The sequence below is a fragment of the Dermacentor albipictus genome, chromosome 7 (genome assembly GCF_038994185.2).
Source record: "Dermacentor albipictus isolate Rhodes 1998 colony chromosome 7, USDA_Dalb.pri_finalv2, whole genome shotgun sequence".
Taxonomy (NCBI): Eukaryota; Metazoa; Arthropoda; class Arachnida; order Ixodida; family Ixodidae; genus Dermacentor; species Dermacentor albipictus.
Window position 1 is genome coordinate 112,054,241 of NC_091827.1, and position 22,689 is coordinate 112,076,929.

Below are 22,689 nucleotides of genomic sequence, written 5' to 3' on the forward strand. Positions count from 1 at the left end.
TCTGACAAACATGAAGTAAGGGGCCCGTTGCTTCTAAGGACCTTCGTCAGGGCGATAGGATGGTGGCGAAGTTTCCGATAAAGTGCCTACAATAAGAAACGAGACTTACAAAACTGTGCAGGTCTTTCACAGATGAATTTTTAGAAAACCTGGCAACGGTTCGATGTTTGGCTGGATAGGGGAGAATTCCATCCTTGGAAACGACGTAACCTAGAACCGTCTGCTGCCAAGCAGCAAATTGGCTATTCTTCCGGTTTAGTTGTAGTCCTACGTTTGTTAAACATGTTTAAACATACCGGAGCCGTAGAAGGTACGCGGGGAAGTCCGGTGGAAAAGCAGCAATGTCATCAAGAGAGCACAAAAACATGTACCGCGATGAGCAGAACTGTGTCCATCATGCATTCAGACGTTGCGGGTGCATTAAAAATCGAAAAATCTTTGCGTAAAATTCGTATAAGCCGTCACGTCTGAGAAAAGCTCTCCTCGGCCGATTGGCGTCTGCCATGGGTATTTGGCAATACCCTGAGCGCATATCTAGAGATGAGAAGAAGTCTACGCCATGTATACTGCAAGTCTCGTCGTCTATGCGCGGGAAAGAGTAGACTTCCTTGCGAGTGATCTTGTTCAGGTGGTGCTAGTCTACAGAAAACCATACAGAACCATCTTCTTTCGTAACTAGGACGACTGGGGCTGTTGGAAGGTCATCATCTCGCGGCGAAGCAGATCATCGACTTGTTCGTTGATTACACGACGTTCAACGGGATATAAACGATAGCACATTGCCGCAATGGTGGTTGCGGGACAATATCGATGCCATGTGTGAGATAAAGCGTCCTGCCCAGGGAAGATTGTCCTACATCAAAAGAAAACTTTCTTTATGAAGCCACAAACCAAAGCCGGTCAAAGAGCATCGGGCAATAGAAAAACAGAACACATCACTGAGCTACAGGTGACACGTAGAAACCACTGAGTACACTGGAACTAGCGCAATAATTATCATTGGGCACGTCCATAACTTGCACATCTGCCATCACTTCTACATTGCCAAGACGTTCCCCTCGGAGCAGCAACACAGAGTATGAAAGTGGCTTGCAAACAAAAACGTTGGATCAGCCCTGAGTGATGTCGATTGTCGTATAAGGCAGCAGCAGAACTTTCCATGTGAGACAGCGGTCAGATTGGAGACAGTAGTGCAACAGCGTCTGAGATTTCGCTGCAGGATATGGGCACGATCATTCAGGCGTTCGAATGAATGTGGGTGAGTCGGCTTGGACAAGCAGTTTCCTCGAAAGTTAAGAATTGTTGGTGAGTGGCAAATCTAACAGCCACGAGAGTTGTATTGCGGCCCTTGAACATTGTATAACGGCGTTGTGAAACTAGAGAAAATTCCAGACGAGGATAAAGTCACGAGAACACGAGGAAAGGATATGACGTCGGCAAAGACAGCACGAGCAACGCAAACCGCCAAGGGGTGAACATGCTGAGCATTGGCTGTGCGGAGGGCCAGTCCACAAAGGGGCATCGTTACTTTCCGATCTAAGCGGCAAAGCTTAGCGTTCATAAAACATACGGCTTCTCCCGTGTGCACTAGTGCAGATGCGTGAACACCGTCATCGAAAACTTCGATTACCTTCGAGGGACTGCGGTGACATGTCGCACATTTCGGCGCTGCCGCAGCCCTCGCATCTTGGACAGCTACGATTAGATTTCCTCATACCGAGTTACGGGGCGAGGTCGCATTGGCGACAGGGAGCGACGTCGTGGAGAAGGTGAACGGCGGGTAGTTGCGGCCACGCGCAATGTCGGCGACATAGCCGACAGGGCGCAGCAGTAAACACTGTTGGACTGGGTTGTCGCGGGTGCTGCGGCGCTAGGGGGCTGCCAACAATTACGAAAACCTGCGACGCTACCGGCGTAGCCGCAAGCAAAGCATATTGGTGGGCTTTCAAGACTACGCCACCGGCTTGCCGGGGCAGCTTCCGTCCATGCCTTAGGACGTGCTTTAGGGGCAGCTGATGGCATGACTGCATGGTGGGCGGCACTCGGGGTCTAGGAACGAAGTCGCAGAACGGAGAGGCATACATGAAGTGAGTACCTGACTCCTCGCGACGACTTATGCTTAGCTGAGTGTTTCAGCCGCCGCGACCTGTTGGGGTGGCGCAACGACGCCAGCCTAGCTTAGTGGTGCAGCCCCAAGAAGATGTTCGTTCACGTCTGGCAAGACTTTGTCGATTTCCTGGTAGACCGCGTGACCGAGCGGATGCATAAAATTTGATACATGCTGTTAAAGATTTGGCGGCTGAGCTAAGGATATCGAGGAGACCTGGCGTGCAACTTCCTCCCAAACGAACGCTTTCATTTCAACAAGCAACACTGACTGGTCGGAGATGGTAGCCAAACTAGCAATGAGGCTGTCGTGCGAGGAAGGGCGACGTGTCAAAAAGCGCTGCCTGCGTAGCTCCTCGTAGTATTGTCAAAGTTTGATTACGTCTGTCACTCACTGAGGTTCTTGGCAAGTAGCAAGTTGAACTCGTCGTCCTGTATCTATTTTAGGACATTTCTGATTTTGTCGCACTCCGACATCGTCGTATTACCTTCCACAAGTCCACCACGTATTCTATGCAGATAGTAAATGATTCACCCATCTGCTGTGCATGTTCTTGCAAACGCGATGCCGCTCAAAACTTGCGCACAGCAGGGCGACCAAAAACAGTGACCATATAACTCTAGAAGGAGGACTACGTCGCAATGTCGGTCTCATGGTTGTTGCTCCAGATAATGGTCCCACCGCGAGAGAGAAGAGAACGTAGCTCGGTTTGGCGGGATCGTCCAATTTATTGTGGGCGCTTACCCTTTAATACGTCGTCACCCATCCTCGACGTCGGTATCGTTGTTATTGGAGGTGCGTGTTAAATTGTATGGTGGAAGTGGTTTGCAGCACCATCAACACGCACTCACTACACATTTAGCCAACAGCAATGTTCCCATAAAGCGCTTATTTTAATTCTGCAGAAATGTAAAAAGAGTGGTATAATATCATCCTGTAATATTACCCCTTGTGTTCAATGTATTGCTCTGTATTGATTACTGTAGTGATCGACGGTCTGTCAGACTTTGTGTGCCTTGACACCGATCCCCTAGGCAACTATGAATAGGGATTGTCTAACGCAAACGCGTTTCACATTTCAAACAATATGCATGCAATACTTGCCAGAGCCCCCATCCCCGTTAGGTGCTGTGACTCTACGTCTGCAAATAAACATGCATGATCACAACATAACATACCTAAAAGTTAACAAAAAGCATGAGTGGGAGATATATACAAGAACACTGTTTGCTTACCTCGTTATCAAGATAACCAAATCTTTGCCAGCTGTATGTCTTCTATACTTGTTAGCTAAGGTTGACTTCCATTGGAGATATACTTCATTTATATTCGCTGGCCTCCCAGTTCTCAGAAACAGAGCTTGGCTATCTTCATGTGATAACTTTCAAATGAAGGAAACAACATTGACTTTCTTAAGTAATTTAGGCAATTTAAATATAATGCCCAGTATTCCTAATAGTTAAGCTGGTGTCTGTTCACGTGTATAGCTAAACGAAATAAAAATTCAGGATAGAATGCGCTTGGTTCTGTGAAATATTTGCCAATTCCTATATGAGTCTTTATGAAAGTCACAGAACACTCTATTTCTTCTCATGTGTAATTACCTAATCCCAAGTAAAATATTGATAGAAATATTTAAAAACAAAATACATTTGAATGTAATGATTGATGAAAAGGTGGATGTGTGAGCTGTTGTCGTTCAAGAGATATGAGCATTACAAATCACTTAAAAGTAAATGTCTGCTTGTTAAACATATAACGGTTACATACATCGCATCACGTACGAAAATTTCAACTTGTTCCCATTTAGTTTAGGCAAAACAGATTACACCTGTACAAGCACAATAAGACGATATTTTATTTTAGGTTCCCAACTATAATTTTTATAGCTCAGTGTTTGGAGTTGTCCCAAACTAAAATTAGTTTGAGCTTATCAAGAACTGTATGGGAACTTTCAGTTCAGTTTCCAGGCCTCAATAATCGTTTTCTTGTTCAAAATCCCACGTAGCATATAGGACACGTTGGTCATTAGGGGGGCAAAATACACCCGCGTTTCAAAGTAATGTATTTAGAAAAAGCATTTACGTTTATTACCGCTCCTATATTATGTGTTAAACAATCACGCATAAATTTAATCAGGACAGAAATTATACTGATTGACGATGCGCATTGACTTAATCGTCGCCGCTGTAACCGTTGTAGTGCAATTTCGCGAACGACGTATGTACGCTTCGTGCGCAGAGGTTTAGAGGTTCTCTAAAGAACAGATGTGGAAGGTAATTGGGCGCACCGTCAACACCACGCTCAATAGCCTCAAGGAAGGAGCAATTCCCAAGTTCCGTTTTCCGCTGCATGCACGAGTGTTCACCGCAGACAATTTAAGCACTGCTGCGTCCCTGCTGAGCTCACGTGGGTAGGCTACGGCGTGAGCCGTAAACACCTCTGATGCTACCTAGGATTGGTGCCCAAGATTTCTACTTAAGGCCGACAGTGCACCGTCGGTATCATAAAGTGCACGAGCAAGAGGCGACGCCTGCAGCTTTCGTCACGCCAGCATTATCAGTTATTTGTTAAATGCCATGGCGTTGTACTGCCTGGCAGCACCAGTTTAGTATTGTGCTCCATCGCTCCGACATGTACCATCTGCGTATACTTAATGAAATACGACAGAATCCCACTCTCGATGCCTATCGCCGGTAGCGCGCTTATAATTGCAGCAACCTAGCGGCACAACCTACTGCCACCATCAAAATGCCCTATATATGCAGCGTGTAGTTCAACGGCGCTCATCCCTTGGGCTTATCTATGAATGCACAGCGCCATCTAGGACCGGCGTCGCAAAGCCTGCGCATGGCGCCTGAATTTGATGGCGCACAGGAGGATGCGCTGGGAAGCGCGTTATGCAGCAGCCCGGCACATCAGCCGCGGATCTATCTGGATGCGCTGCGCCATCAATTGGTGCTGCCGAGAAGACCGCGCGTGGCCTTCGAGTCTAGGTGCGCAGCACACCGATGCGTGCGAACGCTGAGAATTGTTCCTTCACCAGTCGAACACTCAGTGCGACGTACATATTGACTCAAGCTGGCTAGAGGTTCAAAGAAGAGCGGCACGTACCCAGCACATTCATGAAGCAGCCCGCTAAAGCATTGACGTCAATGACGTTCATTGAATAGCATCAAATACCCAGTGCACTTCTGGTGCCCCTATTGAAAAATTTGTGTGAGAAATTGAACGAGATGTATGCATGTCGCAGAGATTTGACAAGAAATGAGCGATATGCTACGCATATTGAGCGACTTCTCGTCGAAGATGAGCGACATCTCTGTGATGTGCTGCGCACACTTTTGCGAAGTGCACGAGATTTATGAGATGTGCGATAAGAATGCGTAGAGAAGTGCACGAGATTTATGCGACGTGCGATGAGAATGCGTAGTGCTTGTGTGACGTGTGCGATAAGAATGCGTAGAGCTTGTATGACGTGTGCGATGTGCTGTGTAGACCTGACGAGATTATGTGTGAGGTGTGAGGTGGCATGCGATGTGTACGCACTGTAGTCATATGAGCAACATGATCTTTGAGGATGACTATGAATTGCATACAAAGTATGTGCACTTAAGTCGTAGTGCATACAAAAGCTCATCGACAGCGAGATTTATGATGAGTTGTTTGTAGTACATGCAAGAGCATGATCAATGTGCTGTATGACACTGAACCATTGTGACACATATTTACCAGAGCAAACAAGATGTTCAGAGTTCAACTTCTGGAATTTCATGCAACGAACACATACAGCCCCATCAAAGCAGGTGTCGGTACTTTTGATGCAATGATTTTCTCTTGGGGACATAGTCTCGGATGAACGCTTATGGCGATACTACTGCCTTTGCATAACGCATTCCTCAACCAACCAATAAGCACTGCATTTAGCACAATGATATTGTCAAAAGCTATCATCAGAGAATGAATCCCTTGTTCAGAGTAGATCTGCCTAAGATTTTAATGCAATATAGGAGTCGGGTACCATCAAAGTTTCATAATAAAATGCTACATGTTTGTTTGTGCACTCAATAAAAGAATCTGGCAATGTGATTATAGCGCATTGGAAACACTTCAAACAAGGACGAGTTGGCAAAGGAGTTTATTGCAGGCAGTTTGATCAGTGACAGAAGACGCATGCACTTTGTCACATCCTAATAATATTGCTTGCATCAGAGATGTCAGTCAGGGATATTCATGGACTTAATGCGTTGTACAATATCACCGTAGTGTTTCATGATGGAAGTTCACATGCCCAGTGTACAGCAATTATAAACAGTGTGAAAAATGACTTTGGCAGTCATTCCTTGCATCAATGCCTGCAGATAGAATGGACAGAATTGGTTGTGAGTGAGAACACATATTGTACCTTGGGATTAGCGAAATAGTTCTGAAAAAGCTTGAAACAACAAAGAAGTTTCATAATCCTTATGGTGATAAAAAATCAGTACAGTGCAAGTTCACGGGAATGAGTATTGGTGCATGTGAGCCAGTTTGTAAGAGCTCGCCTAATAAACAAACAATAAGCATAAGAAATTGTGCTTTTCAGTGAAAAGGTCACTCTGTTTCACGTTCCTTGAACTTTGTATCTGTCCCGCTTCAGACAGCACATGCACTGTGTCAGATTCTCTGTAGATGACACTTTCTTTGAAGCAACATGAAGTACCTCATGGACAAAAGGTGCTGTCCTGCAGCATTGCACTTTTTGTTAACCTTTTGTCCATGAGGTGCCAGGAAAAATGAGTGGGCAGCTGAAGTACACACTACTTCTTTTACAACAAGGCATTTGCATTACATATGTCATTTAACAAGCTGTATTATACAATGCATTTATTTGTAAAAACAGAATGGTTACAGTGAATTTTCTTTACCTTCTCTTCTTGCTTTCGTGGCTCAGAGTGCCTCCAAGCTGGCGTAACCAGCTTACTTGGTAGAGAAAACTTTGCTTCAGCTGTCGCCGTTTCTCCTCTTCCATCAGAGATGGGACGCTGGTTACGCCAGCTTGGAGGCACTCTGTGCCACGAAAGTAAGAAGAGAAGGTAAAGAAAATTCACTGTTACATTCAATCACTTCATTGAGAACAATTAAGGTTTGTGCTGTATATAAAAACTGTTCATAGCAATCTGCGACCCAAGCAATTAAGTGGCGTTAAAAAGACTAGTGAAGACCACAGATTATTCCACATTAATACTTGAGCACAAATAAGCAGTTGTGTGCATGGATTGAGAGCAAAATTGTATGAACCATTGAAGTGGTGGTCAAACAGGACCGCTGCGCTCTATGTACACTCATTGATATTGAAGAATGGCAATTCCTGAATCCCCATAATGGGTTTTACCTTTTTCTTTTTCATATAATCGTATGTGGTTTTCATTATATCTTTTCTGTATCATGTCCCCAGCGGCTTTGCGTTCTGTTTAGTGCATGTTCCAGGACATATGGTATTTTACACAAACTGCAAACACGCACACATGTGAACTGGGGAAAGCTGGACAGGTCTATACATTGTCTACTCTTTGGCTGTGCTTTTCAACTAAAGTTTTCAAACGTTGTTTGGCATTGCCTATGTTTCCCAAGAAAGAAAGCTAAGTGTATATTCCACCCAACCTTTACTGTGGGGTCGCATTTCTTTGTTGGTGGCAGCCAACGTGTAACATGCAAATTTGTAGTTGCAAGTTAACACTTCTACCATTTAGCATGTAGTATGATGTATTACCACCAAGTATGACACTGTACATACAAGGAACTGTTCGCATTCTCTCATCACAGAAAACTTGAGCCAATTGACTTAGTGTTAATGCGCGGGTAACTGCGTTATGTACTATGTTTTTAGCATAGCACAAGTTTTAAAAATGTGCTTCAGTCCCATGACACAGGTGCAAATGCCACAAATTCCCACAATGCAGGTTTTCTTTATATGCTCAACTTTAAAATTGCTCTGCCACCAAAAATGCCCACACGACTGTGGAAACTCTATGTGACTCAAGCAACAACACATTAGAGTTTCCAGAATTGGCCTAGTTCAGACCGCATCATCTCCGGGACCAGCCCAGTTTACTAAGAATGCATCAAGCATTGGCTAGTTTACTCAGCAAGAAACTTGCCAAGTATACTCAGTAAGAAAGTGACTGAGCAAACATCCCTTGCAAAAGCCAAGGAAAGCTTTGCGTAAAAACGATGCACTTGGGCAGTACAGAAGTTTCAGACAAAGGTACGCCACCACTGGAGAGCTCAGCCGTGCAGTTTGGCCACCATTCCCATGGTCCCTAGAATTTTGCTTCAACAGCACATGCTCAATCTTGTTATTGTCATAATACCTGAAAAATTGTGATTCACTACCATGATCTGGGTTCCAATATATAGAATATTAACTACCGACCTGGCCGATATATTCTACAGCAAAAACACCCCTGCACTAGTTCAACTAAACACATTACATGTCTCCTAATGCATAGCTTACATACATAAGCTCAGTGCAGTGTTATTAAGAATTTACAGTACTACATGCTTATCAGTGGACAACATATGTACCTTATAGTCTGAATTCCATCAAATTCCATCAAGTAGCTGTGATTTCAGATTTCCATACGCAACAGAACTATACTGGTGCACCTCTTCCGGGAAGAGGATTTAATTATCAGCCATCAAAGTATTTCTCCAAATATAATGGCTTATAAGTGTGACGGCTCATCGTCAGAAACAGCAATAAGTTTTCACAATGTGGATTACGAAACAAGATACAAAAAGGCTAACTATTAACTATTGATGAATTAATTATTACTACAAACACTATGTTGCAGTGACTTACTGTACAAGAATACAGTAAGACATCGCTAAACTGTACCTGCTTAAACAGCAGTTTCATTTTAAACGTAGTAACCCCAACTCAGCGGCTATTCAACATAATCTGTTTTGTATTCGCATAAACCGTTCCAGTTTATTGCGTACGTATTGGTTAACACATAGTGTTTGCACTTTTCCTAGCACAATCACGGCGGTAGGTCGGCCAGGCAGAATGAGCCTGAGATCAGAACGGCCTCGAAGTACGAACGCAGAAGCCGCTTGGAAGGGTGAAGCCACACTAACATCAACATTATTTCGGTGCCGAGCCAGATAGTGTTGTGGCATCGTGCAAGCTAGGACTTGCGTCATGCCAAAGTTTGGACAAAAACCAGGTGCTCAGCATAAATGAAAAATTGGAAATTGTTTGTGCAACCGAACGTCGCACAAAGTTGGTGCTGGCACACGAGAAGGATCCAACGTTCAATATGGTATGTGGCATTTGGAATGCGAAGGAGAAGATGCTCGGCAGTGCTGCTGGGACTGCGAAAAGACGTTGGCTACGAGGTTAAACTTTTTGAGGTTTGTCTTTTCACCATCGTTGCCTCTGTTATTGCTGAAGCGTCCCCTAACGACAGTGACGAGGACGACACAGAAAACGACAGCACGGGCGATTCAGGCCCAACAGTGGCAGAAGATGCACATTACGTCAGCCTCATGCGAGTGTTTGCCGAGCTTAAAGGAGTTTGATGCTGCTGTCGTCGCTGCTAGGCTGCCGCGGCATCAAACGAATATAACAGACTTTTGTCGTGCAAAATGGATAATACTGCATGTTTTTTGCCCTTTTATTGCACTCTCTCCGAGTTCCATTTTTGACAGGTAAGTGAGCAATCTCACACTATTTCAGTTTAGCAGTACTACCGTTTAATACATACTTTTTCCAAGCTCCGGCCAACTACGATTTAACAAGGTTTCACTGTACATGTAAATTTAACATTCTCATGTACAGATACTGAGACCTACAAATGCAGGTAACATAAAAGTTAAATATTTAAATTGGCTAGTTGGTTCATGTTTCCAACACAATGTGCTTCTATAATGGGACAAGAAAAACAAGTGTACTAACATATGTGCAGTGTTTGTAATACCGTAATTACTGGTCGTACTTCTAAAAAGAAAATGAAGTACGGAAGCAAGGGGTCGGCTTAGATTTGAGTCGGTGGTTTGGCCACAACTGCCACATACCTATCGCCACCTCACCGTCACAGACTTGTAGCAACATATGCGTGCGCCATAGTGTTTTCTGGAAGCGATCGTTCAGAGCAGGTTGTCCAAATTTTTTTCAAGTGTTGCACTGTAGCCTCGTGCCAGCCACTGTGGTGGCACTGACCAAGTGGTGCCACTACACTACAGGCTAATGGCAAAAGGTCGTTTTACACATGGAGAAAACCTCCAACCTCCAAGTACAGCACGAGTTCGGCATGGACGAAAAGAACATGCTACGGTGGCGGAAATGGAACAAGCTTTCCAACTGCAGTGCAGCTCACATGGGTTTCACCGGACCACAGAGGAGTCAACACCATGAGGTGGAAGATACGGCGTATTCATTAGGGAACAGAGAGAAGCAGGAATGCACATAACGATGGGGATTATACAGGCAAAGGCAAGGGAGGTCACCAATGCTAGGGGTATATCACACAAACCAATTTCAAGCACAGCAAAGGCTGGGTAACGCGTTTCATGAAATGTTTCGGCTTCAGCCTCAGACAACTGGCTTTCGTGTGCCAGAAACTAGCCAGCGAATTCTGAGGAAAAGCTCATGGCATTCCAGTACTACGTCATCGAGAAATGGTTGCAAAAGAGCTACCAACTGGAGCAGATTGCAAACACTGACCAGACACCGGTGTTCTTCGACATGCCCATGGCATATACACAGTAAACGAAGAGTGGAAGAGATCAAGCTTAGGACAGCAGGTTATGGGAAGAAGTGAAAAAGAGCAATGCTGTGCTGTTTTGTCGATGGACGGACACAACACACTACTGGCCAAATAAAAGTTCCCCAGGAATGTTGTAGCGCACGTTCACGAGAAAAGTTCCATGAACAGCGCCACGATGGACTGGGTGAAGCCGATTTGAAGCAGCCTGCCCTACAGTGTCGGCGCTGCTGTCGTGGCCGTCACTGTCGCTATCCGATGCACGTTTGTGACGATCGCCTCATCAGTTAGAAGCATTTGGTTTCCAAATCTATAGCAGTGTGCCTTTTTTTCACCAGCAAAGTAGTGCATTGCTGATGAACAGCAGGCAGATCAGCCATCTTCCATTTCGGCAGCAACTCATACAAGGCTGAGAAACAACATGGCCAGGAATGGCTTCGATGCAACAAACAGAGACAAGTACGAGTGACTTAATCCATTAGCAGAACTGGGCAGAATGAGGACCATAGAATAAAGAACCAACAGTGAGGACCCAGCCATAGAGATGGCCCAGCGAGCAATCTGGGAGCAGTGCCGGCGGTGCAGTTGGCGTGGTCCATTTGCGTTTTGGAGAGTGGCGAGGCACAGAGCTATGGCCGCAGCCCATTCTTGTTCGGAGGGGTGGAAGGGCGACGGGAGAGATGCGCGAGGCTGGTGTGAATCTCCCATGGAGGGAAGCGCACGGCGGCAGTTGCAGTGGCGGGCAAGCATGGAGCGGCTAGCATTTCACTTTTTTTCTTTTCAAGGATTTCAGATTCCGTTACCTTTCAGCACGGACATTCAGCAGCCAGAATTCATCGTTATAACCGACAATGCGGCATGGGGCCACTGTAGAAAGCAGGTTATTTCCCCATACAAAACATACAAAAGTTGACAGTGTAGCAGTATTTTGTTGTGCTAACCGATATCTTTATAAGTGGGTTCAACTGTAGTGTCACCCTCAATTGCACACTGATTGGCTGGTTGAGAAAAATCGGATGAGCTGATTGGCTGTTTGAGCATTACGTCACATGAAGACAATGGTATCACCATTGCAGAATAGATGCCCTGGCTTGCAGTGGCATGGGATGAAATTCTAGCTGAAATGATTACCAGAGCATTCCGAAAATGCTGCATTTCTAACACGCTGGACTGAAGTGAGGACGATGCTCTTTGGGAAGTGAGCAAAGAGGAGGACAGCGATGTTGTGGATGACAAGTGAACTTAGGACGTGCCTATGGTACGCACACTTATATAATAAAAATCATGCTTTTCTGTCAATAAAAAGGCCTTTTTTTAATTCGGCTTGCATTTGAGGTAAGTTTTCTTTGTTTTTTTACAATAAAGGGCGGTTTAGATTTGAGTAAATACGGTAAGCTTAGACTGCCAGTCTCTTCTTCAATTTCTGCAAGGTTACAACTCTACTCTGGCTTCACATTGAGGGCAATGAGGAATGAAATGATCATGGATGTGAAGATCGGCACAGTTGCAAGGACATCAGCTAGCTTCGACACTATCCGGATTGATTGATTTAAGGGTAAGCAATCTGCATTACGAGCGCAGACTAATAGGATCATTCAGGAAGCCCAATCCTAGCTTCATTCTCCTAACATCGACATTGCCAAACATTCAGCAATGCAAGCTCGTCTCTGCTTTCGCAGAGTAAAGCCCAGTTTGAGGAATTTACTCCGACCAAACAGCTCAAAGAGCAGTATACAGCCACAGTAGAACACAGCAATGAAGGAACCAGTGCATATTCGGGGCACGTTGAATATACCCGAGTGGTAAAAATTAATCCAGAGTCCCTCACTACAGCGCACCTCATAATGAGATCATAGTTTTGGCATGTAACACCCCAGAAGTTAATTCAGATTATATGCAACTCTGCATCTGACTTGTCAAAGTAGGCGGCAGCGAGCGTTCTTGCAGATACCGAGCTTTCCACAATGCCACAAACACTGGTGGCCATATATGCAGCTTTTGTTTTATATAAGTTCAGGTTATTTTTTAACGCAGTTTCTCAGAAAAAACGTGCTAGTTAGATTTCCGTAAATACAGTGACGCAGAGACTTTTGTTTTTGTACTTCAGTTCAATCCCGTTCTACAATGTTGGGCAATGCACATACATACTGCTTGCTTTCAGCCTCAAAGTCTATAAACAAAGCCGGCATTGCAACAGAAGCAGGCTTTAAAACAACACAAGTGTCAACAGGTGAAAAAAAACACTCTTTGATGTGAGGAGGAAAACCATCAGCATTTTCACCAATTCCCAGTTTCTGACAAAGCAAGAGAACCAAGCCAGAAATGCCGGCAATTACATGCAATATATGGGAAACTATAAAAAATTTCCCATCATGGCTTGCAACGACAGAACAGTCACTTTTCTTTGCTTTTCTATACTGCTGGCTGTGTATAATTGTGCCTTCAAAGCTCATTCTTGAATATTCCTCAATTACAGCACATGTTGTGTCCAAGAAATTTTGCACAGATTGCAGTTCCCGCTCGGACAACATAGCTGTAACTGGTGCTCCAAATAAGCATACATTATCAATTAGAGTCACTTTCTTAATAGGAACATTGCCAAGCAGTCTTTCGCAAAACCTCACCACATCATGCGGAAGAGAAAGCAAATGCAGCGCAAGCTCCAGCTCTCCTTCCAGAGTGACTCTCTCCAGTATTTGTGTCGGAGCTCCTTTTGCTGCCTTTACCATCTTTGTGAGCTTCCCATTCCCTGTTTCGAAGGGAAACGCTGAGTTTGCCCAAAGAGGACCCAGATGCTCCACGCTTGACGTCAGATGGCGAAGCTGGTGGACGTTATAAGTCATGAAGCGAGTCCCATAGAGGTTTGCAGCTCTGCACACAAATGATTCAAGCAGGTGACCTAGAAAAAATAATTGTTTCATGTAAGAGTATTGTTGAAAGAAAGCTTTGAGTAAGCTTGTCAATGCACGTGTAAATTATCACATCTCCAATACTTTCATCCACTTAACGTGTGTCTCTAACAAGGTTTAAATTAGAGCATCCCCATGTATCAAGAGTAAAACTTTACATAATGGGGGACACAGAACAAATACACTCTGACACAGCTTGAGCATGTATTATAGTGTCTGGGGATGTATCTACAATAGTCACATGATAACTGCAGTCCAATACTCAACTTGAGAAAACATCCACCCCTGTTGGCCGCTTCACTATCGTCCTTTCTCTGTCCCTTTTCATGAAATGTGCACAGATTGAGTGTTTTATCTTCCTGCATCGCATTTTGTTTTAGCATTCACAGAAAAAAAAAACAGAAAAGAAAACAATGCTGCCATGGTTGTCAATGAGAGTGAAATTGTAATGACTCAGACAGTCTAATTAAAGGCTTCATAAATTTCAGAAGCTATGGCTACCAGAAGAAACCAGCAGTGCACAAAATTAGGATAGTTGGTGTAGCACAGCTTCAGAAGTGCAGCAGTGGAACAAAACAAATGCAGTTCAGAGCACATAAAATGCAACCTATTGTAGTGCAGGACCAGATATAAGTCTTTTCTGACTCTTGTTTACCCTCCTATAGAAGTTAGAGTGTGTGCACAATGCTCCCACATCAGTGCGACCTCAAATATCAGACAAAACACATCTGCCAGAAAATTGTGCAAACGAGGCTGCGGGAGCACTTTTTCACTGGGTGCACAGCTGGGTACAGGGACATCGAGGGGAATATGCAGAGTGAATGGACGATCAGAAATGCACCTGCCACAGTGGTATATAGCATGCTGTATAAGTCATGAAAGAAAAGTAGTGTCAGGAGAAAAGCTTTGCACTAGAGGATGCATTTGTTTTACAAGACTCGATCCAGGGACAGGCACTTTTAGGGCCTTTCACTCTGCTATTTGAGTGAATCAGAAAGCTATATTGCAGAACAAGGTTGAATTCCCTGACAAATCCAAGCCTTTGCCATAATCAGTGTCGCTTTGGGCTTGCTGATTACTTCAGCCTGCAAGTATAGTGGTTAGCTAAGATGGAAAATGACCACCTAGCAAGCTTCCACAGAATTGATTGGCTAAGGCACGTACTATGTGATGCTTTGTGATGCGCAAAAGGTTGTGTAGGGGCAGAGTAGTCTCTGCGCCTCTGCTCTAACCAAAGGTGTGCACATTGTTGCTCTTTGGCTTTTCAGTTTGTGTACAGTAAGTATGTAATGTGTATACTAACATAACATTCGCATCATAAGATTACCCTAAACAATGCTCTCGAAAATTTCGATTTTCGTTTACCTATTCCTAATAACGACACCCCTAACTTTGGTCTGAAGCAGACTTGTGACCAAATGGCCATGCAGTATTTTTTTGCCGAGATTAAAAGCTTTTACTCTTGCACACACGTTTAGAGCAAATGCACTTAACAGCTGTCGCTGGGGGCTGCAGGTTTGATGAAGGACCAGCTAATGACTATGACAAGGGAACACTGGCAGCAGGAGAATGCTAATAACAGGCTGAGTAGTAAATACTCTTAAAAATAGAAGCAAGATAGTCTAAATGCGAGTAAACAATTTACCTGCACATTGAAGATCAGTTGGTGAAATTTCACTCTTGAGCAGAGTGAAAATGGCTTCGGCCAGCATTGACATGTGCCTCCAGAACCGCGGTGGCAGCACTCCGAGTACTGTTGGCAGAGAGTAGTAGAGCAGCCAGTTCTTCCACTCGCTCGCCTTCCAGAAGCACCTGTCTGCCAAGGACCGTGGCAGCCGTGTGAAGCAGTGGGGTGGGCAAATACTCAGGAGACGTTTATCCAGCTTGGCTATAGTTGAAGGAGCACCTGCACAAAAATAAGCCGTAGTTACTACCACAAATTCCACCTATGCCATGAAGAGGATGTTTGCCTCACCTGTTACAATACTTGCAATGGTTGGGAATAGTGCAATCATATGCCCAGTTTCTCAAGTACCAAGACTAGATGTTAACCATGTCTTAGTAATAGCCTAGTTTTCACGCAATGCCATGTGGACACAAACACATAAATATACAGACTCCACATAGTATGGTAGCTGTGGCAAGGCCACAAATATTTATAGCAATCCAAGCATTAGGCATTATTAAAACAACATTTATTAGTGCTTGGTGCATTATAGCCAATGTTAGCTGCTGTGATATGAAACCTATACTATCAATTTTCTTAATGCACAGAGAAGCACATTGCCTTTACAGTTATATGACATCCAGAGGCTTGCAGTGATGCCTGACACCGGCAAAAGATGCAGAGAGCGAGTGGGACTATGCTAATTCAGGGACAACCAAATTAGGAAGGCACACTCAGCTTAGACAAAGACACTCCCTCACCAGAACAGGAATTGACCTCTCTGGTACAGTATTTGGCCACCCCCTCCCCTTATGATTCCTACAAATAATCCATGGGTCTCAGTCCCCAGCAGCTACGAAACACCTAACCAATGCGGTGGTCAACGCAGCAGAGGCTGCTAAACATCTCTGGGTCTGGGCAGGCCGCCAATGGAAAATGACCCTGTCAACCTTTCACAGCCGGACTCTGTCTAGTGAGGCTAGCTTAGTAGGACTCTTTGAGGAACTGCCACATATTGTTTGGGATATCATCGGCCTTAGTGAGACTAGAACTGGTGACGCTTATACATTGCTGAATAACGGCCATGTCCTCTGCTATAGAGGTCTCCCAGATAAGAAGCAATATGGGGTAGGATTCCTAATCCATAAGGTCATGGCGGGCAACATTGATGAATTCTACAGCATTAATGAGAGGGTTGCAGTACAAGCCTATGCTCCAACATCCAGTCACGATGATGATGAAGTAGATCGGTTTTATGAAGATGAATTAGCGATGAGAAAAGTGCAAACTCTGTATACTGCAGTAATGGGTAACTTCAATGCAAAAATGGGGAAAAAGCAGGCTGGGGAACAGGCAATTGGAAACTATGGCATTGGTTCTAGGAACGCTAGAGGACAGATGCTGGCAGAATTCACAGAAAGGAATAAGCTTCGAATAATGAACACCTTTTTCAGGAAGCGTAGCAATAAAAAGTGAACCTGGGAAAGCCGTAATAGTGAAACAAGAAGTGAGATTGATTTCATACTGTCTGCCGATCCCAGCATAGTGCAGGATGTAGAAGTGATAGGTAGAATAAAGTGCTGTGGCCATGGGTTAGAAAGGGCTAGGATTCACCTCAATTTGATGAGAGAAAGAGCCAAATTGGTCAAGAAGAAACAGGTCAACCTAGAGGCAGTAAGGGTAAAAGCAGACAAATTCAGGCTGGTACTTGCAAACAAATATGCAGCCTTAGAACAGAGAGACGCTGACATAGAGGTAATGAATGAAACCGTAACTAGGCTGGCTTCAGAGGCAGCAATTGAAGTGGGAGGCAAGGCACCAAGGAAACCAGTAGGCAAGCTCTCCCAAGTAACAAAGAACCTAATAAAGAAACGACAAAGAATGAAAGTGTCGAATTAAAGAGATAAGGTAGAATTCACGGAACTGTGAAAACTGATCAAGGCGAAAATAAGTGATAGTCTTAACTATAACATGAGAAAGACTGAAGAAGCCGTAAAAAATGGACACAGCCTGAAATCAGTGAGCAGGAAAGTTGGCATAGGACAAACCAAGATGTATGCACTAAAAGATGAGCAGGGTAATACCATCAGCAATCTTGAAGGTATAGTAAAGGCAGTGGAAGAATTCTGTACTGACCCGTACAGTGCCCAGAGGACTCGGGAGAACTCCATTCAAAACAGTAAAGAACAGAATACAGAAACTCCTATAACTCGCGATGAGCTGAGAAGGGCCTTACAAGACGTGAAACAAGCAAGAGAGCGCAGCAGGGGAAGATAGAATAACAGTCGATTTAATCAAAGATGGAGGAGACACAATGCTTGGAAAACTGGCGGCTCTTTATTCAAGGTGACTATCGACTGCAAGGGTCCCAGAAAATTGGAAGAATGCAAGCATTATACTAATCGACAAAAACGGAGACGTTAATGATGATGAACATGCAGACGCTGGTAATACTGCAATGACGTGTTCTAGTTTCTTTAAGCCACATGCTTACCATAGGTCTTAGAACATGCAAGTCACAGAATATCACGTGAAATCAAAAAAAAGTACTAACAAAAATTTTGGATTGTGTCTTTTCTGTTGAAATAACTAGCCGACAACTCAGCAATCAGCTGTTTTATAACTAGTTCAACCCAGCTCGGCCAAATCTGTCAATTTCGGTTACGTGTACTTCTTACATAAAGGCATTCCTACTGTAGTCTGTAAACATTTCCTTTTCAGTGCTATTTCCAGGCAGGTATCCACACTGGACCAATTGCAAGTTTTAGTGGGATATTTTTTACAATGCTCGGCACTCCCCAGTATACAGGAATGGTTGATTGCCCCTTCTTTTTTTTCTCCAATTTAGAGCATGGCAAGCGCATTGCATTACATTAGTATTCTGACTTGTGCGCAAGATATGTAATATTTCTAAAAAAAAAAGTAATGTTTGTATGTGTATAACATCAGTACCAGCTAAATCATGGATGTTATCAGGCATACTCTTGTCACATGCACTGCAAGAGCAAATTGTTATTTCCCTTCAAAATTGACTTATCTGAACAAAATATAGAATTCAATTACTCCACTTTAACAAGTGAGCACAGGTACATACCGATGTAGAACGGCTCCTGGCAGTTTGCACTGTCCAGCCAAAACTCGGTAAGCTGCCTTGTCACTCCAAGCAGCACACAGTGCATGTAGTCAACTGCCTGGCTCAACACTGGATTGAACAAATTAAGGTTTATCAGGGGCGATGGACCCTTGATGCCATTCACTGGCATATTCAGCTCAAGGGCAAGCTTCATGTCTCTCAGGACCCCTTCTTCTGTTCTCAGTGCAAAGTCCGTTTGGATGTAACGAGGAGTACCTACAATGAAGGAAATGCCCATAAATTTTTTTACATACACCTAAAAATACAAATATTTATAGGAAATCCCATAATGTTTATTACTAGTGTGCTCATAGTGACATATTGGTGCTTTGTAGGGTACAACGTAGTAGGTTGCCTGACATTTACATTAATGCGATGCAGCACCTTATGCATCTCATGGCCCTTCACAAGTTAAACAGTAACAGGTGGTGACATGAAAGCTATGATGTCAACTGCAAGCAATTCAGTACTTTCAACAAATCTGTGCACAGAAATGTGAAGCATATGTTCTTTTTATTCTAGCAAGAATCTGCATCAATATAGAATGCTTGCAGGAAAGTGCCAGCCAATTTGTTCATCGTGTACTTGTCTCCATCGTGCCTTTCCGTCCTTTGTATGCTGTCGCGCCGGGCACATTATGGATTAACAACTAGCCCAGCCTAACACCTTGCTTCAGTAGATTTCAAGTTCATCACGTTGCACTGCACCAAGAACAGCCTGAACAAAACGATTTTAGCATGCTCTAAGTCACCAAAAGGCCTCAGTGCAAACATGCCACTGACCTATATACAGCCCACTTGACATGACTTTGGTGAATCAGCGCACTTGGGAAAAAACACAAGTTCACATGAAAATGAATTATGAAGACATACACATGCACTGACGTATGTCCAAATGTCCAGAAGCAGTCCTTTTTTTCCAAGTGCACTGCTTCACCAAAATCATGGGTACCCAAATAGCCCATCAGTACCTATAAAGTAAGCCCGAATAGATCGGTTTAATCACTACACTAAATGCTACTGCCTCTGTACTGTGCTACCTTTTGTTACAAGCTATTGCCCACAGTGTAAATCGACAATGCAGCACTGTGTCCCCCCACTATAAAGTTGTTACATAGCAGTTGCACTTCAAATAGGGTGAACGCCGGAGCAGAGAGAACTTACACACCACTCCTCTATGGATGCTGTAAAACACAACATAATGCAGAGCATGCACCGCACTGTCAAAACATGGACAGAACTTACGCATTCCATAAACTAGCTTAAGAAGAAAACCCATTGCAAGGAAGTCACAAGTATGCTTAGAAGGTATCATCACACAAAGTAAAACATTATAGAAGCCAACGTGAAAACAACTTTGATCTGCAATGTTTGAGTCTAAGACTAGTTATCGTGGCAAGACATTTTCCAACACATCCTTATGACAAAATGGCGTATAGTCACTCAACTAGCGGGCACATCGGAATCAGAGAGAGCTAATAATTCATGAGCAATGTGAAAAACGCCATACCTTCGATTTGCTCTGCACAGGTCAGGCACCAGCAGCAGCCGAACCTTCCATTGAACTGTGTCTGGTTTGTCACTGCTGCACGGGCTGGTGCATCAACTGAACAGCAGATGGAATGAACTTTTGATCTAACCGTTTCTGTTCCATGCTGCCACACAACAGTTCCAACAGCCTGCAATGCTTCCACAAATTTTTCCATAAACACCATCATGTCTGGATGTTTCTGGCCAAACCACAATCCAGCCAGAACAGGGCTTTGGCGGCGCACACCTGGCGGTAGTTCATTTATAGTGAACTGGATGGGCCACACAGACGCTTTCGACGATTTATAAACAGGGCTTCCGTCAGTGTTGAATGTGAGCGTCAAGTCCTTGTGGGATATCTTGCCACTCTGTCTAAGACTCTTGTATATGGCACCACTGGTGATGTCACTCACTGAATCGCATTGCAATCCTTGCTCTATTTTTTCCATTTGGGCGAACAGAAGGTCCTTAAACTTTGCTATTGACTGACCAATTTGCTGCTTGATGTTCAAGATGCTGAAAAAGCAACCTGCGTTATTCAATAGCGAGACTTTCATATCTGCTTGGCATTCTCGACAGCGCATTGTCTCTGAACTTAGCTGCTCTAGTTGACTTCCGCAAATGTTGCAGTAGTAATGGCGATTCACGGTCGTATGCATCGTTGGATTCCACAACTTCCTGAGTAGATACTTGCTTCGAGGCAGCATGTCACCTTGAAATCCAAACAATGCTTCGATGAGACGCAACAACCCGTCCACGGTGTCCCAAGGCAGCCCATGCGCAACAACAAAAGCTAGAATCATTACGACTGCAGCAGCTTTTGATGTTGTGGATCCAGGAAGGGTGGCCGTGCCATACTCGCGCAGAGCCGTTGCGAGCGCTTGGGCAACGTCTATCGGCGGTACTGGGTCGGATTGCCCGCTTTCGTTGCCTTCGTCTGGGGCCGGGCATGCATTGTCAGTCTGACGGCCAGCTGACGATGCGCCGATTTCATCGTCTGAAAGTAGCGGACAGTCGTCAAACGAGCAGGACAGATCAGGCTCGGCAATGTTCGAAGCATGCCCTTGCGCAACCGGCTGTGACATGTGACGCAACCTATAGCGGCGTGTCGATGAGGGAACGTGAAAACGTTGGCCATCGTGCAGGTACATTTTCCTCTTCCGAGCGGGAGGCTCCATTGACAGGCGCGAAGAGACCACGGTACGGAGTAAGAAAAAGCTATGCAAATAAAAGCGTACACAACCACATAACAAAGCAACTGTCAGGATACGCGCGCACTCACCGCCAAGATTCACTGTTCGGAATGTAGTCACGTGGCCCCGATTGGTACGTTCGATTCGCCGTCACTAGTGTGCCTCGATGCCAGCGCCGTCACCACTAGAACCAGTTCGCGAGGTGCTGCACCCTGCCATTCGTTTCAGCGGTGCAGCAATGACGCCCGCAGAACCACGACGTTCGTTTGAAAAAGTGCAGGAAAGGTGCAGGGCTGGTTCGTGATTTTGCTGCACCCGCTCCACGGTCGGTGCCGACTTGGTGCAGATGCGAAGCAGCGGCGCAGCAGACGACGCAGCAGACGAGCACGGTCGAGTACCGTTAAAACCCCGCTTACGCGCGTCTGATGTGTCTGCGCAACTGTGGTGTGCATTTACGCCCCAGAAACCGATCATACCTCCAGTTCGGGACCTCTCAAACTTACGCACACCGTGCACATTCGTCAGACATAGCACAACGCCTACACCGCGTCTGCACCTTTGCATTCGTTTCGAGTGTTTCGCTGAGCCTGCACACACAGACATACACACACGCGCGCGCACATATATATATATATATATATATATATATATATATATATATATATATATATGTGTGTGTGTGTGTGTGTGTGTGTGTGTGTGTGTGTGTGTGTGTGTGTGTGTGTGTGTTCCAGAACGTTGATACATTCCTGACACAAATACCTGCATTATATAGACCAAAATATTCTTAAGGACATTTGTCAATATTTCGTTACGATAAATAGTGCGAGATTTTGTAGTGCATGAAAGTTATGAATTTGGCAGTCGCGTTTTCCGACTGACATCACGAACTAACTTTACTAGGAGTTTTGTAAATGTGCTTGGTTAATTGTGAAGCTGTACGCATTGAAGATTTGGGACTGCTAGCTGTTATGTTTGGCGTATCTTTTACCGCTGATAGTTTGGATACGTTGTGCGCGCTTAGTTCTTCACGCACGACGTCGATACGATTATTATATACTTTCCTACGTTGGGTGTATCTTCCCCACACACACGTTTCACCGAGACATATCCCAGCTTATGAGCAGAGGAAAAGTCACAGTACAGTCGGCTATATGTGCGATACACATTTTCTATCTGATGTGGCCGGGCGGACCCTTTCAGCCTCAACTATAGCTTCATACAATAGCCATCTAAACATACACACCTATCGCCACAGCGGCAGGTACTGTGCGATTTAATTGCGTCTCGCGCGAATTACACAGTCAATAGTTCAATGCGACGATACAATAGATAACGTTGATTCACTGCATTACATTATTTACAGGGCTTTGGCTGTTCAATCGACTCAAGTGCCCTTCAC

General features: G+C 44.5%; 2 protein-coding genes across 5 annotated transcripts in view; both read right to left on the bottom strand.

Annotated features, from left to right (window-relative positions):
- Positions 1–22,689, bottom strand: part of LOC135907310 (uncharacterized) — a 129,435-nt gene that overhangs the window by 26,945 nt on the left and 79,801 nt on the right. For 2 of the 4 annotated variants that reach the window (XM_070522600.1, XM_070522599.1), the window contains exons 4-5: positions 3,343–3,488; positions 3,212–3,249 (exon numbers count right to left, since the gene is read on the bottom strand). In XM_070522600.1, the coding sequence (XP_070378701.1) occupies positions 3,212–3,249; positions 3,343–3,488 (184 nt within the window). The remainder of the gene's footprint in view (positions 1–3,211; positions 3,250–3,342; positions 3,489–22,689) is intronic. The other 2 variants (XR_011507527.1, XM_070522601.1) reach the window with 1 other exon arrangement.
- On the bottom strand, positions 8,495–21,430 carry LOC139048121 (uncharacterized). The gene is made up of 4 exons (XM_070522595.1): positions 20,075–21,430; positions 18,527–18,781; positions 15,412–15,672; positions 8,495–13,756 (listed from the first exon to the last, which is right to left on the bottom strand). The coding sequence occupies exons 1-4, from the start codon at positions 21,270–21,272 to the stop codon at positions 12,966–12,968; spliced, it is 2,505 nt and encodes an 834-aa protein (XP_070378696.1). The 5' UTR covers positions 21,273–21,430; the 3' UTR covers positions 8,495–12,965.

What these genes read in the sequence shown, in the direction of transcription:
- LOC139048121 (XM_070522595.1), bottom strand. Translation starts at nt 21,272, where the DNA reads ATGGAGCCTCCCGCTCGGAAGAGGAAAATGTACCTGCACGATGGCCAA. An exon ending in CCAGGAGCCGTTCTACATCG is followed by an intron (nt 15,673 to 18,526) that starts GTATGTACCTGT and finishes ATTTTTGTGCAG; the next exon opens with GTGCTCCTTCAACTATAGCC. An exon ending in AACTGATCTTCAATGTGCAG is followed by an intron (nt 13,757 to 15,411) that starts GTAAATTGTTTA and finishes TATTTTTTCTAG; the next exon opens with GTCACCTGCTTGAATCATTT.